Source organism: Tripterygium wilfordii, chromosome 6 (genome assembly GCF_013401445.1).
Source record: "Tripterygium wilfordii isolate XIE 37 chromosome 6, ASM1340144v1, whole genome shotgun sequence".
Classification (NCBI taxonomy): domain Eukaryota; kingdom Viridiplantae; phylum Streptophyta; class Magnoliopsida; order Celastrales; family Celastraceae; genus Tripterygium; species Tripterygium wilfordii.
The window spans coordinates 1253052-1272147 of record NC_052237.1 but is presented as its reverse complement, the minus strand read 5'-3'; the positions used below and the strand labels follow the sequence as shown (position 1 = coordinate 1272147).

At 37.1% G+C, this 19096-nt stretch overlaps 3 protein-coding genes and 1 pseudogene across 3 annotated transcripts; 2 read left to right on the top strand and 2 right to left on the bottom strand.

Moving 5' to 3' along the window:
• The first annotated feature begins 397 nt into the window (after positions 1-397).
• LOC119999841 (anaphase-promoting complex subunit 11) lies at positions 398-2635 on the top strand. The gene is made up of 4 exons (XM_038847607.1): positions 398-416; positions 538-656; positions 1726-1874; positions 2069-2635. Coding segments are annotated over exons 1-3 (237 nt in total). The 5' UTR covers positions 398-414; the 3' UTR covers positions 1842-1874; positions 2069-2635.
• Positions 2636-3406: 771 nt separating this feature from the next.
• LOC120000908 (zinc finger CCCH domain-containing protein 13-like) lies at positions 3407-9485 on the top strand. Its single transcript, XM_038849074.1, has 12 exons — positions 3407-3558; positions 3723-3967; positions 5404-5514; positions 5594-5627; positions 6758-6899; positions 6998-7054; positions 7252-7349; positions 7469-7540; positions 7681-7895; positions 8447-8640; positions 8833-9090; positions 9241-9485. Exons 2-12 carry the CDS (start codon positions 3841-3843, stop codon positions 9301-9303), a joined length of 1371 nt encoding a protein of 456 aa, XP_038705002.1. The 5' UTR covers positions 3407-3558; positions 3723-3840; the 3' UTR covers positions 9304-9485.
• Positions 9486-10869: 1384 nt separating this feature from the next.
• On the bottom strand, positions 10870-17073 carry LOC119999327 (annotated as a pseudogene).
• A 197-nt stretch (positions 17074-17270) lies between these two features.
• LOC120000992 (cyclin-U1-1) lies at positions 17271-18715 on the bottom strand. Its single transcript, XM_038849193.1, has 2 exons — positions 18199-18715; positions 17271-17652 (listed from the first exon to the last, which is right to left on the bottom strand). Exons 1-2 carry the CDS (start codon positions 18615-18617, stop codon positions 17385-17387), a joined length of 687 nt encoding a protein of 228 aa, XP_038705121.1. The 5' UTR covers positions 18618-18715; the 3' UTR covers positions 17271-17384.
• Between the last annotated feature and the right edge of the window lie 381 nt (positions 18716-19096).

Genomic DNA, 19096 nt, shown 5'->3' with positions numbered 1-19096 from the left:
ATGGAGTAGTTTTTCTTTTTGAGCATCTAGTCAAATGTCCTGCAGTCCTGCTTATTGCAAAAATACTAAAAAGATTCCATATCTTCTTTTAATCTTGAAATATTATGCTGTAGGATTGTATGCTTTTGTTCCAGTTAATGTATTAACTATTAAGTAATACCTTGAAACAATTTTGGTTGTTGTTGCATGATGTTGATTGCTGTTATTGAGGTCTTGCTAATATGTTTTACTTCCACATTCTTGACATGAATGTGAATTATATTTTTCTGATGTGGCATGTGTTAGAGGTTTAGAAGAACGAACTCTTCCTTGACCAAATTTTCCTTTCGATATCTACTGGGCCAACAAAAGAGTAGGTCTTTAACATTTCTCCACATATATTGAGTATTTTTTTTATAATTTATAATCATTTATATGTATGAAGTAGAACTATTAGACCTTTTTGTAACTTAAACTCATAAAGTTTACTGCATCTTTTCATTTGTTCTATGTGATTTGTATGGAGTGAAAAACAAATTATTCTTGGATAAACAATAGGTGGCACGCTGTTGCTTCATGGACTTGGGATGCTCAAGATGAAACATGTGGGATTTGTAGGATGGCTTTTGATGGTTGTTGTCCTGATTGTAAACTCCCTGGGGACGATTGCCCTTTAAGTAAGTCATTGCCCTTTAAGTAAGTCATTGCCCTTTAAGTAAGTCATTAAGCTTAATCACTTATGATTTTTCATTATAATTGCATATTTTGCCATGTTTCATATGAAATCAACACATCTGTTCAATACTTCAATGTCAAATGCCAGGATTTTTTTTTCAGATAAAAATATGACATTTTTTCAGTTGAGTTTTTATGTCAGGTTATTGTTTTGTTTCTGTAGACTAAATTCATGTACCAACAGTTCTTCGTTCCTGTTTGTGCCTTTGTGTGAATACTTATGTGAGAAGAATCTGAAGAATGGAATAAAGCTTAGTGCATTTATCATCAGAAGTTACACCAATGTTCTATATGCCTTCTAAGTAGTTCTGGCACTTTGACTTGGGCCTGTAGCTAGGAGCCTCAGCCTCAAGTGGGCTTGGGGCTGCTCATAAGTGCTTGAAGTTTAAATTTATTGTTGTTTTGCGCTTCTTTCTAATATCTATCAATTTCCCTGCATGATAGTACATATCTCACCCTGGAGGCTTCCCATTACTTATATTTCTTTCTTTTTTTTTTAACTTATCGCCTGCTTCTGATTAATATTCGCAAGTTTCTTTTTCCATAAACTTGTGCCTTATTAGTTCAGCAACATTTGGCTGCAAAAGATATTTGCTGAACCCCTTCTTTCCGCTACAACCTTGTCATTACTACGTCTGTTACATGTGGTTCCTTTATACTCATTCATGAACGAAAATATGCAGAGATGTGTGCTATGAGGGCCAGAATAACTAAAACCTGTATATACATTCTAGAGTAAAGATGCATTAAGTTACGATCTTTTCATCATTAACGTGCAATGCCTTCATTTTCTCTCCCAATTCATTTTGTCTCATTTTCATATTCTAGACACTGTCATCTGAATAGTTGTTAATAACCAGTTCAGTTTCTTCTTTCCTCACTTTCTACTACTTGATTGCTGTTGGTATACCATTCTGTTATTTTCCTTTGGAAAAATTAGTGAGTGGAAATGATTTTTTTTGGGGGAATATAGCATTGTATTGAAACTGAAGACGTTTCATTTATCTGCAGTTTGGGGTGCATGTAACCATGCATTCCATCTCCATTGCATCTTGAAATGGGTGAACTCACAGACAACTCAAGCTCATTGTCCTATGTGTCGTAGGGAATGGCAGTTCAAAGAATAAACAAATCGATCGGATGAGCTGATCACTTTCTTGGTAAAACTTCAGTTCCCTCCTGTTATGCAACTTTGGTATGGATACACGTCTGATTGCAATTTGTATATCGTAATATGCATTTCCCAATCTGGGTTTAAATTAGCTTGTATTATGCATCCTCGTTTTATGAAATGGTTTTGCTCTTGTATGGCGAAGTTGATATTGTCCTCTTTGTTTTGGTTCCTTGAATACAGTTTCCACCTCCGGATGAAGATGTTCAGAGAATATGAAGTTTGGTTCTTGTATCGTCACCGGACTATGTATAAATATATGTATACGGATTAATATTTTGTGCTTCTTTCATCTTGCTGGTGCCAGACTGCCAGTAATTTCATAACCTACTAGGTGGTTACCAATTGCAGGTAAATTAAAAGGAAACTATGTTCTCTCAATCTGTAGAGAGAACCCTCGACTAGGTAAATAATGCTAAGAGTCCAAGACCTCGGCTCTCAGGCCCGGCCAATAAGATTTACCGCTTGTTTGGTATAGTGGGTGCGAAGGCGGATCCGCTTTGAAGCTCCACTGCACCAAACGACCTACGCATGCCAGTGGATCCGCTGCCTTGGTGACAGCGGATCCGTTGGCACCTCAGAAGCTCCGGCGTTTAACGTTTCTATTTTTTTCCCCAAAAATTTCAGTTGGGGTCCACGAATCATTGCTGTTTATTATTTTTTTAATGAAAATATGTTGGGCCCAGTTACATTTGTTTTGATTAACATTAAACATTTCTTTATTAATGTTAAAAATAAAAATATGTTGTGCATTTGTGCCCAATACATTTCAACCTGTACATTTTATTTTTATTTTTTTTTAGTACAAGTACAAATATAATATACGACACACTACCAGATCAAGTTTATGAAAATATAGATGTCAACAGGTCTCACGTAGGAGGTACAAATCAAGTCCACGTAGGGGCAAACTATTAGGGGTAGATTAAATTAAATTTAAGATTAAACTAATAACAAAAATAATTATTTTATTATAATTATGTTTAAAATTAATTTTTAAAAAATTAATTTTGTTAGATTAAATATAATATTAAATTTAACAACAAAATTTAATACAAAAATCTAATATTATAATACTTTAACTCTACAATTTTTTCGTTAGCGTCAGCTATTAATTCACCAAACATCTCACATCATATTTCACAGTTTTAAGTTCAATTTTTTTTCATAACTTTTCCGTTAACATTAAAAATCAATTCAATCACTCTATCGCAATTCGCAAATGAGTCATTGGTTAAGTGACAATGACTTTGCATATCCCTGACTTAGGTCATGTGTTCTAGTCTCACCTCTTCCTGAATATTTATAAGGGGTAATAGTCTCACTTCTTCCTAAATATTTATAGGGATGTGTGTGGGTTTAGTCTGTCCCTAGGTGAGCTTGATTTGTGTCCCTGCGTGGGTTTGTATTTGTACTTGTACTCGAAAAAAAAAAAAATTCAACTACTCTATCAAACCATCCTTAAACTGTCGATAATCCCAAGCTCCAAAGAAGGAAGCCCATTTGTCGGAGCGAGGCCCATTAATTATTTTGTCGCGTACTATTAAAGTCGCATATATTGCGGCAGAGGGGCGGGCGACGGGCACTCTCAAACCTCCTCAATATTGCCGTTGCAGAATTCAAGTCTGTTTGCGTGAATTTCTCTCGATTCTTCCGTATCTCAATCTCTCTAGGTATGTTCAGTGTTCACCACCAAGAAGTTGCCAACTTACTTACCTAACCCTTCGTTTATGGTTGCTCGTTTGTTTGTCTCCACAGTCGAGCGCCGATTTTCTTCGCCTTTTTTTCTCGCCGTACTCTTTCAATTTTACAGTTGAGGTTTATTTTCTATGCGCAGGAGTTTATTAATTTGCGTTTTGCGGAGAGTCCATTTCGCATATGCAATCCTATCTCTCTCTCACGGTCACTTGATTATTTATATTTTGGGGGATTTATTGAGTTATTATTGATTTGCGATGGTGGAACAGAAACTGTACAAAACGAAGTTATGCGCGCTATATCAGAGAGGTCGCTGCAATCGCCAGAGTTGCTCGTTTGCACATGGTGATGCGGAGCTTCGCAGATATTCAGGCTCCTATCGTGGTAACTTAGCACCTCATCAAACTAACCGGCTACATTTTTTTGTCTAATTTAACTATCATTTTCAAGTGCTATTTTTATCATTTTCATTGTTGATATAACAACGTAGATGTTGAGTAGATTGCGATGGAATTCTATGTTTGACTGAATATTATATTTTGTCCAAATTTTTTTTTATTTAATGATTAAGCATCTATCATCAATCACTGTATGCTGAGACCAGTTCTGTCCATATTGCCTACTGTATCTTCTGTCTCAATCTGGTTGGTTTAGGCCTTGCAGCTAATTTGCTTTTCATTGCTTCAGCTTGTGATGAGTTTAAGGTTCCAATGCATAATCTTATCATTAAATTTTCCCATGGGGATGTAGTTCTTTTATGTGTATATTTTAGTAAATACATGCTGATATTGTTGTGGACACTTTTAATGTTTCTCATTGTAGTTAATGTGGTTGTTTTAATTTTATTTGTTTGATTTGCTTGTTGATATTTCATTTACAATTGATGATTTATAGACAGAAGTGACGAAGGGATTTCTACGAATGTGACTCTGAATCTATTGGCAGAATTGTATCTGGATTTGCATATTCAATTCTACCTGCAGTGAGGCTGTTTAATACTTTAATTAACACTTAAAGAATATTAACTGACGGGGTTAGTGTTATTTTTGCTCCAGAATGAATAGTCTGGAAGTTGGTCTTGAAGCTGCTACTGGTGTTTTTCATGGTTATCACAGTTTTTAGTAATGCAACTACGGAACTGCGAACCATCTGAAAGAATTCTGTAGGATTCTTTGGAATATACAGTTTTTTTTCATAATATCAAGATGGCTAGCAGGTCTGCTGATATTCTCAGGTGTTCTCTTATGAGTTCTGCATTTTTTGTGATGATGGAGCTTCTGGTACACAGTTCATCTGTTACTTCTTGAATAAATTATGTGGAAATTTCTGTTCAACCGTCTCTTCTTGAATGAAATTATGTGGAAATATCTCGGATGGAGAAAGATGCAGTTTCCATGGGAGTTCAACCTGAAGGAATCATATTTTATTACTTATTGATGGACCATATCACCATCTAATTATGGCAATCAGGAGAAATCAGAAATGTGTATCCAACTGCATTATATTTGTAATTGCACCAGGAGACAATATTATTTTTTTGTCCATGCAAATTTTATATTCAAAGACTATCCGGTTCGTATAGGCTCGAATTGGGGAATTCTAGTTGTAGTCAACTAGTCATTGCATGAGGTGTAAAAGTTAATGGTTTCTTTGCAACTGGCGAGGAGGCACTATTACTGTTCATTATTATACTGATCATTTTGTTCCTTTTGATGGTAAGCTTAGCCTCGGTGTTGTTTATGGGTCCTCTGGTTGGTTTTGAATAATAGACTCATAATGACTATTCAGCTGTACTCAAAAATTTTCTTATGTTTGTGCAGGTAGGCACGGTTATCAAGGTGGTGATTTGAGAGATAGACTTGACAGAAGGATTTCTCCCAAGGGGAGGTATTCTCAAGGAAGAGATGCAAGAGGGCGACAGACATTTCATGGTTTGAATTTGTCTACTCTTGTCAGCTTAATGTAAATGTGATATGAGAAGTCATTCTGATATAGCAATATATGTTGCAGGACATAGCCCTTCCAGCTCCCTTGAAAGAAAGAGGTAAGTTCATGTAATCCTTTTCCACTGCTGCCAAAATGTTTGGGATTATATTCTGCTTTTGACATTTATCTTCTGAAGGCTGTATGCTGTATTCTGTGTGGCCACTTGTGTTGGTTTATTTTTACTTGTGGAGTGAATGTGATTTGTGAACATGAGAAAGACGAACTAACAAGTAGCTGAGATGGTTTTAATGTAATGAACACAACAAGAGGTGTTGAATCTCTAATGATGTATCTCTTAGGCTTCTTCTTTTTTGCAGAAAATAGTATTAACCATAAGAAAAAAAAATATCAAGCAATGTTATACTCCACTTAGTGAGGCCTTAATTTTCTTGATGATGGTGGTGAAGCTTGTTTGTACTCTGCATTTAAATTAAATGGGTAGCGGTAAAATGCATTTCTGGCTAGTAACTGATATCAGACTCATAAAAAATGTGCTCAGACTTACTGATTGGGTTAAGGACTTGTCATGTTTAGTCTTATGGTAAATAGCCATGGTGTTGATTACTTGGAACTTTGTGTGATGAAAAGGAAATAAAGAGCACAAAAGTAAGTTATTCCTTCAAAAGTTTGCATTAATGGAAAATCTAGAATTTATATTATGTTTGGATGGCTAAAATCTCTTTCTTACAAACGAAATTGCTATCGGGAACAGAATTGGAGATGACGCATGAAATATACTTTTGCATGGGTTTATTAGGCATAATTGGTACAATGTGGTGGTATTTCTTCTTTTTGTATACTTACATTTCATACATTTCTGGATTTGCATGGACTCCCTTCTATAGTTCTATTGTAAATATAAGATGTAATGTATACGTCATAACATTCTTTTTGACTGCTATATCATGACATTCTTAGGAGTTGAAGTCATGAAGAGTGTATTTTCTGTGTATTTGATGGCAATTGCTGACACATAAATGATTGAGATTTGATGGATGATAGGTGCTAAATTAGTTATATGGTCTTCCTTAATATTGGTATGTTCTTGTGTTTAAGCTTTGCAAGTATTATTCACGATGGCTTTCCAAGTTCAAATTTTGCTAGTATTTTAATCACTCATTCATCCATCATTTTCTTTTCGTATCCTTATTTCTGCTTCTTTATCTCCCTATTGTTGTCTATTTGCAGTGACAAGAGAAGCAGTAAGAAACAGCATTTGGATGGGCATAGTGATTTTTCTGGAAGTTTGAAAAACTCAGATGGGGCTAACAAAAGTGTTAAAAAAGGAAAAAATATATCATCTGAGTACAAAGGTGTTCTTAAGGAGCAGGTTTGAAGAACAGTTTTCTATTTCGTTGCGTAATTGCATATGATTTAGTGTGATTGTTAAATTACTTCCTATTATTTCTTTTGTTGGATTTTTTGCAGTTAAACAAAAGGGAAACAGAGATTCAAATGCTTGATCAGAAAAGATTTCAATTGGGGGTCAGTTGAATCACTTTTGAATTCATGTCTGGTTTTGGTCATGGCACTACAAAAGACGTGTGGCAATATTTCCCTTTCATCAATTACCTTTGCATTATCCATTTTACCATTTTTGTTTTCGTATTTAATATTTGTTTATCTAAACTTATTACTTAAATTTGATTATTATATTGATCCCTTGGTTTTCGTGCTTTAAGATCTTAATGGAAGAGAAAGTTCAAGAAGCAGAAAATCTTACTTCGAGAATTTTTGAGCTTGATACCCAGTTATCCAAAGAGAAAGAGGAATGCAAAAGGTAATTATGGAGATACCGACCAATTCTGCTACTTCCCTATCAATAAGCAACGGGTTTACTATTCCCCATTCATGTATGATATCTATCTTACCCATTTGCTGTCTTGGTAAAATATTCAGGATTACTTCACAAATGAAGAAGTTTGTCAAAGCACATAATCGTTATTCGCAAGTTCAAGCTGAACTAAGGAGGCAAGTATTGTTGTGTATTATTTTTCTGGTTCTTGTTGGCACGTGTTTGCACTGATTTGTTTCATCTTAATCAAATCAGAAGAAGCATGGATTGCAATTTGATAGTTACTGTAAGACAAAATTTGTTTATCAACTTGTAGATCCCAATTGCGGCTCCAGAAGTTTGGAGATCAGCTAGGTTCAGATATCACTAGAGATGGTAGCAATGAAGAAGGTTCGAACGTCAATATTGTAAGTGACGAGGAGCCTAATGATTATCGTTTAAGAAGCCCACAGAAGGTGATGCGACACAATTCTTCACCGAACAGGAAAAGACTGCGCGTCAATCAAGGCACCGCCGAAGAATTCAGACAAGGTGGTAGTTTGCATAACATATCAGCATGGAATACTTTATCTGAGGCATACAATTAAATTTCGATTCATGGATGTTGCATGCTAGCCATACCATTGAATTTCAATTCATGGATTTTGCATGCTTTGAGTGTTTGCCTTGGCACAATGTCAAGGTTTCTCTCCATCTTCCGCTCTGATTGAAGTCATTTATATAGGCCTCTTCTTTTATAATTTCCACTGTTATTATAGAGCATTTGGAGGTTGGCAGGCATTCTGGCCTTCATATTATAACTAAGAATATTATTCTTGTTATATGGAGAGATGTTTTGCTTCAATGTTTTGTCAATGTAACCTACTTATGGTCCACTCTAAGGCCCACGTTGTATTGCTTTGCAACTTTCTAGTATTTTTTTTCAGCTGCTCATCATTTTCTGCTGATTTGTATCATTGTATGCTTCTGGTCTGGATCACCAAGTATTCTGCAACTTAGTTCTGTGCAGCATGCTATTTCTCGGCTGTACTCCTCCTCACTGTCGTTTATACTTGATACTGATAAGTGTTGTGATATTTTAGGTACTCTAGCCAAAAATGGCAGATATGTTGATGAAACTATCAGATCAGAGAAATTTTTGTTGTCGAACCTACGGCCAGCTCAGTTAGATGTTGACAATGTAGTTGAGTTGGTAAACAATGAAAGTGGTGGTGATCGAGATGGCAAGCCAAAGAGAGGAAAGAATGTTCCTATTGGTACGCCTTTCACAGATAAGGTGAGCTTTTTCTCTGGGGGTTTAACTTTTTGTTTTTCTCTTTAGATTTTATTGTGTGTAACTGCTTTTATGTTTGGGTGGCACCAGGAGTTATGTAACTGCTTTTATGTTTTCGTTGATTTTCGCGTGTTGATCATGTTGGTTATATATATATAGATGGAGTTAACCATTTTTCATAATAAAAAACTGTAGGTGAAGGGTCTTGGATCAGGGAATTTGTTACCAGCAACCAGCATGGCTGCTCATGTGGCTGATGAAGTAGCTGAATTTGAAGATGAGAGGATTGAGATAGTTGAATCTGCCTCTATGGAAGTGGAGAAAGCATTCATGAAGAATGGTGTTTTTGAAAATATATCGAGAGGAATTGATAGAGGAGTAACACATGGAGACCAATGCTTACCGTTTTTACTTCCTCCTCCGCCTCCATTCCCTCGAAATAGTCATTCACGGGTTTGTTAATTCTCAAGCACAGTTATTTTGTTACACTTTGCTTGCTTTATTTTTAATGTACCTATTAGATGTATCTATGGGCATGAGCACACCAATTGTAGGATATTGCTAGTTGTAACTTCGGACTCGGGTTTTGCCTTTTATCTGCAGTATAAGGCTGAAGATGAGAATGTAGATGTGGAGGTTGTGGAAGAAGAGGTGGAAATCGTTTGACATTTTCAGAGTGAAAGCCACCACCTATTTCGGTAATTTGCCCTATCCCAAAGGCACTAATTGAGAAATGGATGAGCTTTCATATGTATACTTTTTTGTGCGTATGAATATCTATCTGTTCTCCTCGTGAACTAATTGATCTATATATTCTAATGGGGAAAAATGAACTTTGGGTTTGCTAATGCTGTTTCAAGGTCTAATTCATGATATTTTTGCAGTCTTTTGCTTGTCCGCCTCCCCGGAAAATTGATCAGTTTTGTACCTTTTTTTTTCCCAGTTCAGGCCCTGAATTAAGGTAAGCTATTTGAACCAGGGTCCTCAAATCCTCATCTCATATAGAAGCCACCTTTTCGTGTGTGTTATAGAAGCCATCTTTTCGTGTGTGTATTGTATCATCATAAGAATAAAAAGTATTAGGGTTTATAGCCGATCATGGGGCTGGGCCGCCAGACACGATAGAAATACCGGAGTGGGAAACATTTTTTGATGGGCCGAACTAGGGTTAAAGTATAGGCCTGATAGTTTTAGGGCTGGGCCACTAGACAGGCCAGAAATATAGGCTTGGAAAACAATTTTTCCTTGTTCGTCTGGGCCGCAACATAGGCCAGAAATACGGGAGTGGGTCAATTTATTAATGGGCTGAGCTAGGCCGATTTTTTAACGTAGGCCCAATAGTTCTTGGGCCTGTGTGTCAGACAAGCCAGAATAATATAGCTGTGTTAAACAATTATTCATGGGCCGGGCTTAGCCCAATAATAAAATGTGTGCTCTATAATTTTTGGGCTGGGCCGCCACACAGGCCTGCAATATAGCTTTGGTAAAAATGATTCATGGGCCGAGATCGGCCCATAAATAAATGTAGGCCCGATTGTTTTGAGCTGGGCAGTCATACAGGCCTGAATATAGCCATGGGTAACATTATTCTCGTGGGCCGAGCTCGGTCCTTGAATAAAAGAAAACTTTAATCACACCCCACCTTTTATTAAAGACACCCCAATTTGAGTTGATCATCCCTTGTAAAACTGAGTTGACGGGGTGTCTTTAGTAAAAAGTGGAGTGTGACTAAAGTTTTCCTCGAATAAAATGTAGTCCCGATAGTTTTGGGCTGGGCCGACCTAGGAAACAATTTATTCATGGGCCCATGACGGCCCATGAATAAAATGTAGGCCCAATCATTCATAGGCTGAGAGAGTCCCGTTAGCTTTTGGGTTGGGCCGCCAGACTCGCCAGAATTACAGGCTTGAGAAACAATTTATTCATGTGCCGATCTTGGGTAAAAATGTATGCCAGATATTATTGGGCTAGCTCGGCCCAAATTTATCTTATTAGGCTTTTAGTCTGGCCAGCCCCTTCCTGCTTTAGCCTTTATGTATATTTGCATTTGGACTGGGTTTGGATGGAGATTATGGCCCAAAAATTTGAGTGGGGTCGGCACAGCCCTGCTGAGCCCATGATCAATTAAATTCAGGTGGAAACAACATAAACCAATTGCAATGCTTAGCCAGAAAAAGTGAGGAAAATAAATGGTACTAGCTGTGCAGATAAATCACCTATTCTCATTTGCTAATGGATCTAACATGCACGTCCATCTCTATCCTAAATTGAGGGAAATGGAGGCCAAAAAGGACATGGATTAAAGTGAGAAGACAAGTCATAGGCAGATAGGGTTTCCAGAAGTGAAATTCTCAACAAGAACAATCCCTAAGAAAATAAAGTCAAAATGTTATTGGTTCTTATTTGCCCTGCATGTTGACGTTATGCATATAAAATTTCATCAAGCGGTCAGAACTGTTACCAACTACAGTCTACAGGTATGGGAAAGACCTATGAGTTGCATCTTAGAACGGAGAACAAAGTACGTAAACACGTATCTTCTAAAGCATGGGAATGACCAACTTAGCTTTCGGCATACCTCCTCTTTTGAATGCCTTTGCGTTAGGATGACAGGAATGGTTCATACAACTCTGCAAAGTAGGAAAGAACGCCATGCCTGGCGCAAAATAAAGAAAAACAAAATCAGATTGTAGAGTCAAAATAAAGGTGATAAAAAATAATATAACAAGGTAGATGAATTCCTATAATCATCCTAGACCTCAACTAAACAGCATTAGCAAGATTCCTTCATGGTTCAGCATGCACAAGAGCATTTCTTTTAGTAGCAGCTAGCAAGTATTTACAATGGTCACAACTCCGAAAGAAAATTGATAATATACTCAGCCTTCTAGCAAAAAAACCAAAAGAGAATCTGTTCTGTCTAAAAACAACCTTAACAACATACTGAATGGTCATCGCCAAGAGCATTTAGAATAGGCTGTGCAATTTCTTCAGCTTTTTGCCACCGTAAACCAAGAAAAATGGTACCTTAACTTTTTATTCCAGAAATTTGTTAGGTAAATATAAGAAGGAGCATCCTCACCTTTTCAGCACATGGAGATCGTCAATGTATAAAAAATAATCCTCCAGTGAGATGCTAGAACCAAATCACTGTCACATATTGAACTGTATCAGATCATTTTTCAATATTTTGCATATAATAATGTCACACGTGTAAGTTTTCTCATAAACTGGAAGGGTCATTTTACTTCGTGGTAAGACATGAGAGAGTGAACATTTTTTTACCTTTCAAATATTTAGAATAGCAAATGAAGAAGTGATGAACAAATCATAACTTAGAGAATATTCAGCTCAAGCATGCCAATAATGTGCCCATAGATTTCATGAGAAAATATTTGTATAATCGAGGAGTTTTATATAAATGTATAGTCAAGGAGTTTTATATAAACGTTCACAATTACACTATTTTCTTTTTGATGGAATTAATGATGAAAGGAACAATTCTTACAGTGAGGACCAGGTCTTTTATTTGCATCAATCAACATCATCTGGCAATGCCATGCAGTCCAACCACCTAAAGAAAAGTAAATTCAGGTGAAATCCCCGTCATAACCATAATTGAATGTTACCCTATCAACAAAACAAGTAATAATTCCCATGCCTTAAGGAATCTGATACTGAAATATCGGCAATTTGGCAAATACAAACTACGATGGTTCCATGACCTATCAATCTCCATACATGCCATGTTTAACCGATTTAAGGTAAAACAACATCATACTCTACAAACTACAATGGTTCCATGACCTATCAATCTCCACACATACTATGTTTTATCAAAATCATCATCCATAGCACACCAATTATGTAAACTCCAAAGTTGGCTATCTGTCCTGCATTCGACTCTAATTATACAGTTATACTATTCGATGAATCACTCCCATACATTGATGTTTTCATTGCATTTTAATAAATAAATCCTGTAAAATTTGATAATAGTATAATGCATTGCATTGATTCTATATTCATAAACTACATAAGAGAACCCTATCGACTCTAGGTTGGAATTCCGCGTTCAAATCATAGATAGAGGCATGGAGCATACCTTTTCCGAAATCTCCACTTTGTTTCACTTCGACGCCACGGCATTGCCGTTCCGATAAAAGCTTCTCAAATTACTCCTTGAACACAGTAATTTGATCTCTCAATTCAGAGAAGCACAAGTGACAGTGAGTGAGAGAGAGGTGGAGAGATTTCCTGGACTTCGGAAGTTGAAGGTGATTGAAGAAGAGCAGAGATTTCTTCATCGCACCAAACGTCGACGACTCGTTGGGGCAAATAGTTTCCATTTTCGGTGCATCTCTAGTCTCTACCGACCTTATTCCTATTTGAACTTTCTACAAAGTACAGACTATTATTGTGACGGTGTCATAAAATCAGGTACTGCGCTTGACCATGGTGTTACTGTGCTCAGCAAATCCTAATCCTTCTTTTCATTATTTTGGGCCCTCAAGGACTTTGACTTCCCAAAAGCCCAAAGAGGCCCGCAGATTAGCCCATGAAGTAGCCCACAAAATCGAAAAATGGGCTGTAGCGGTCCATAATGGATTTTACATACGACTGCAATTACGGGTGCATCAACCATTAAAAAAAAAAACTTTCAAACCATTTCATTTGAAAGTTCTTCATGCCATTGCCAATACTTACATCCACAAAACCCTCCACAGGCCATGTGGCAGGCAGGCTACTCTACTGCAAAAACTATTGCCCAGATTATGGATCCTTCTGACTGGGATAGATTACAAAGGGAATTTACTCAAACTCCAGTTCACAAAGTAAAAATAGTGACTAACCTATTGCACAAATTTCAAACAAATGAGGCTTCCACTAGAATGAGAGGAGAGACATACAACTACCACTGGTGGAGGATGCCAGATGAATGTTGCAGAAGAAGCCAACAAGTGTAAGTTATATTTGCATCTTGGACTTGGTTTTAGAGTCAAAGGGATCCAAAGAACTGTTCCAAGGATGTAGAGCTGAACACGTTAGATGCAGTTCTTTCTGGTCTGGAAGGAGAGATGTGAAGCTGATATTTGATGAACCTCTGCAATCATTACAGAAAAAGAACAACGAAAGAAGCATAATGAGACAGTATACATATTGTGGATGTCATTGAAGAAGGAGATCTAAAATTATGGGGAATTAAACCATACAGCTAACTGCGTCACGATTTCAGGATTTGTGTCAATATGCCAATCTGGTTCCAATTGGCGAACGAAAGATGTGCGTCCAATCTCTGTACTACAAAAGAGAACCTGCAATTACATTTCACGTAAGTATAACACAATAGCTCACTCAGTTGGATACCAATTGTTAAAGTGCCAGGCTAGAAAACTTGAGGCAGACAGAATTTCTACATTTAGAAGAGGGGAAAAAATGATGTTTGCAACTCTTGCAATCCAAACTCATAGCTACAAAAACCAATTACCTTGTCTTTGATCAAACCACCAGATGTGAATACTCCTGCATTTTCCAAAGCGAGAAGAACATTTCTCTGCAGACACAAGTTCAGAATGTCAAAAACATGAAAACTGCTTAACCGACAAGTACAAACCTCATTAAAATTTGAAAATGATAAGAATGGTATAAAGAGTGAATGTACAAGCTTTAGACTCACTTCACTGTCGTCATCAAGAACTCTTTCCATAAGATAAAGATCACAAAACTTCGTGATTTCCAACAGAACTTCCAACACTGAGGACCTCACAGTTGCTTGTTTCTGTCCCAGAGAAAAAAAAAAGTCATGTCATTGATTTCTGACTACAGTTGTCCAAGCACAAAGTTCACAACAAAAGAGTTTTCTCACCTGAAGCTCTTCTGGACTACTTTCCTCAAGAATTACTCCAGCCAAGCGACAAGTTACCTATAAAACAGTTACTGAAGTGTGAATTTTTTTTTTTCAGAGGGAGGAAAATGAGTCTGCATAACAACTCAGGCATGAAGTTCATATAAGGAAAAGTGAGCCGTAAGATAGCTCATTAATCACATTCAGTCACGCTTGAGGTCAGGTTCACACCCGCTTGATAAAGTTAGTCAACTTTTATATCATGTGAAAATCCTCAGGCCAAATTAGAGCACCTTCAACAGATTCAATACGTAATGTCAATTATGGAACCCCTTGGTCAGATAAAGTGCCCAACAAACATTCTAAATAAGAAAACCAGGCTAATCATATGCGTATTGACACTTTGCAAAACTAAAATGGTTCAGAGAGAAGTTGTCCCAAGTGATTGCCAAAGAGTATTTTCCATTACCATATAAATAAGCAATGTTATAAATCACTAAACAATACTTTTGATGGTAATGTGGACAACTGGACAAGCCTTACTAAAACATACATAAAGGGTTTTGGTGCTGTCATAAATTTGCTTCATTGAAACATAAGCGTCTAAAGTTTAATTCACAAAAACAGGCATGAGGCATCTAATATTAGGGGACAAGTTTGCACAAATGTGCTCTTTCCAAACCCCAAAAACATTGTGGAAGACCTGTACACTGGCTTTGTTTTTATACATTTCAAGTGTATGACCATGTTTTGTTAAATTCTCAACTAAAATTATTGCACTCCAACTACATATTCGTTTAGAATTACTTCTAATTATGAGCAATTAAGTTAATTATGTACACATATGAATAGGGAGTTGGAACCACTAGAGTGTGAATCATCGATATCTATGTTTCAGCCAAGATTAAACCAAAGCTTATAAACAAGCAAAAGTCTTAGATGGCAGGCATTAGATACTAGTAACAAACAATATGAATTTATTCTGTGATCTAAGTTGAAAAGACGTCAGAAACCAAGCTGTCTACACAAGTGCATTTGACTGGAATGTACACTAAATTTCTTCAAAAATGAAAACCTATAATTGATATTATAATGAATCATAATCATGTAAACACACATAGTTGAAACATTCCAATTTTAGTTCTATTACTATTGGCCAAAAAAGGATAATAGCCGCCTGTGTAAATAGTACTTCCAACAAATAAGGATCGCACAACTATCATGTTGAGAAACACAACATAGTATATGTTTACCTTTCTTCCTTCACTCAATCTCTGCCTAACGATTTGCCCCAATGTCGGCTGAAAACACACAAAAGAATCAACAAATTACAACCTATAAATTAGTAAACCGAAATAATTGTTGAGATTTCAAAAAGACGATTGATTCTTACTTTTACAGGCTGGAAGAACTCATCAACAGCATTTTGTGCTCTTAGATCCTCTGATTGTGGTGGAACTCCAGAGGGTCCGATGTTGCACTTGATTGAACACCCACAACAGAACCACTAGTAGAGGGTGCTTGGCGTTTTGGTTGCCTTCTCTGAGGCTCACTAGGTGACCTCAACAGCCTCCAAGTGAACACTATTGCAACAGCAAGCCCCGTGACAGCCCCAACAGATCGTAGGTCCTGTACCAGTTTGGAAAGGGAGAGAATCTCAAAATCTCAGGCCATTAAAGTTTTGCAGCGCACATATACTATATTTATTATGCAATACCAGTGGCAGAAAATAGTTAAGTTAGTTTTCATTATCATTACTATATCTTCAGTTCTTCACTGATAAGTGTCGCTGCTCTTGGCAGGAAAAATTTTACGAGGTAGACCATGGCACCCCCACATTTATGGGACATTTTGTGTTAATTCATTGCTATGATTATTTCAATTATTTATAAATAGTCCAATAGATTTTGCTTTAATTACCAGTAACTCGCCCACTTGTGAAGACAGCGATGAGGAAATAACTGAACAATGCATGCTGATTTTTATTTATTTTTTGATTTTGCTTCATTAAAGCAACATAATACTAGGTTCAATTCAAGTATAGTCGTATAGACTAGCGAATGAAGACAGTGCACAATTTTTTAGTGGCAAAAGTGCTTCAACAGAAGAAATGCTCACCCGAAAGATCAATTACTACTATAATGTGATGCATAATCGAATGTTTTCTATAAAATTTAATAGAGCTACAACTGAAGTCACCGAATCACTATACTTCCCAATCGCGGGTTGTGTGAAGAATAGAACAAGAATCATATTCTAAATGGAAACTCTAAATCAATCCCTAATTGCACCAATCCCAGATCCGCGACACAATCCATGAAAATAACAAATTTGGTATAAAGAGAAGAGAAGATAAGAAATACAATCACCATGTTTTCGAGAGAGATCGGGAAGATACTGGACATTCTCAGAGAGAGATAAGCCCCGAATCGTTTGATCAGCTGGAACAGGTCTTCCTTCGATGATTCTGCCATGGTCGTATGACTCGTATCCAGATGAGGTTTAAAACTTGGGGTCGTGCCGAAGGAACAAACATGTTCTGTTGCTTTAATGTTCACTTTCGTATTTTTTAAGGGTAAATCTTCATTAAGAACGTTAAATTTAGTAGAAGTCATCAATATCTCTAAATTCTAATAAATACCACATTTTCTTTGTCAAGTTGTGAGTAATTTTCATCAATTTTAATTATATTGTTGATAAGAGTCTTATATCAATTAAAATAAATATCTTGAACACTTTATAAGTCTATTTCATTGATTTAGTAAGACACGATTTAAAATCCGAGCCATGAAAGATCTTAAAAACCCTATGATTATTGGGCTTTGACTTGTACCCGATAAAGTGAACAATGTCTTACAATAATAAGTCTTAAAATGACCTTAGTTTACATACAAACGCCAGGTTAGTCCACAACCGCAACTTGCGGTGGTGAAGAAGTTTGAGTATCATCAACAGAGATTTCAGTGACATCATCCACCAGTGCCCTTTCGATTCTCTGATTAGTGCCCGCCAACAACATCTCCTTTTCCAAGTGCAGACAATAGCTTTCAAAAACCCGAGAAGTTACCATAATTCCAAAGTCTAAAAGAAAAAGAAGCTCTATCTCCAACCTGTTCAATTCTGCATTACTCACCCCTCCTACCTTGGCATAGAATGCGTTGTTATAGTGCCTGCGCGCAATAACACATCCAACAACAAGATCAGTGAAGAAAGTAATTCTTGTAAGACTAAAAATTACGCATTGGTCTTATACGGAAACCCAAGGACTCAATCGTATGGATATGTAAAATACAGGATTTCCAATCCCAGCAAGAAAAAGGAGGGAAACAGATGCTCAATTTAAAACAAGTAAACATAATTTCATACTCAATCTCATAGATACATATAAAATTCAGCATTTCAATAGAAAACGTTATTCGACGAAAGTCATATGTATAGCTTGGAGTGAGATCTTTAATTCCTTCGTGATCCATCTTATAATATGGGATCAAAAAACCAAAATAAATTATTTTAATCAACCTAGTGATTTATAAACAAAGCACATCTTCTCTCACATAGCACATTGAAGACACATTTTCATGCATAAGAACCATTGATTACGGCCCATGATAAACAAGATGTGAAGGTGGATGTCCAGAGTGAACAGTATCTTTCATGTGTTCGGGTACGGAATTTCAACAACTCCCATCAACTAAATTGCAGAAAGAGGTACTTACTCATCATCCAGCATCTTAGAAGCAACCATTATGCTTGTAACCAGCAACCTATGAACATTCAAGGATACGACTAGCGAGTCAGGGTGTTTGTGGACCAGCCTGTCTATGTACACAAACCCAACCACAAAACAAGATGGGCTACAGTTTGTGTACTTGTAAATCCTCTCCAAGTAATTGGGTATGCTTATGTTTGGTGCCCTCACCCCATGAAACACGTTGAGGCTCTTCCCAAGCCGAGCAGATCCGTAACTCACCCCATTCACTTGCTGGCTTAACCCATCTGCCAGCTGGTCGTTTCGAGCCACTATCCTCTCAAGCACAAATGATAGTATTGTTAGCACTCTTGGCGTGGTTGGCTCGAAATTGCTCGGCTCAAACTGCCGATTGTGGTTATCGGGGAGCTCACCGGCGGCTAACATTTTAAGAGGCCATCGTGGTCTCTCAGATAATAGTGTTAAGAGGAAAATTATGAGACTTTTGAGTGGTTAGAGGGGATTTCTAATTGGAACTCTTGCACCAATGTTATCTGTACAGAAGGGTTCATCAACTGAATTTCTGACACGTGGCTACTATCACATTATATCTTAACCAAAGCTACATATGAGATGGTGATTAGGGTGGAATGGATGTTGGCGGTTGCGATGCAGTATGGTGGAGTTTCAGCCCTACGATCAGAATGGGCTCTACCTATTGACTGCCAGCTGGTAAACGGGGGATAGGGATCGAAAGATGATAGGATAGCACTAATAGTGATCCAATGGGCTCTACGAACCAGCTCGGGTCAAACCTCCAGGCCCATTAGCCCAGCCTTATGATATAAGGGCAATATGAAGGTACGGCCCATTCTTCCGAGCTACTTTATGGGCCCAGCCTGGCCCTAGTCCAACGCTATCTAGAA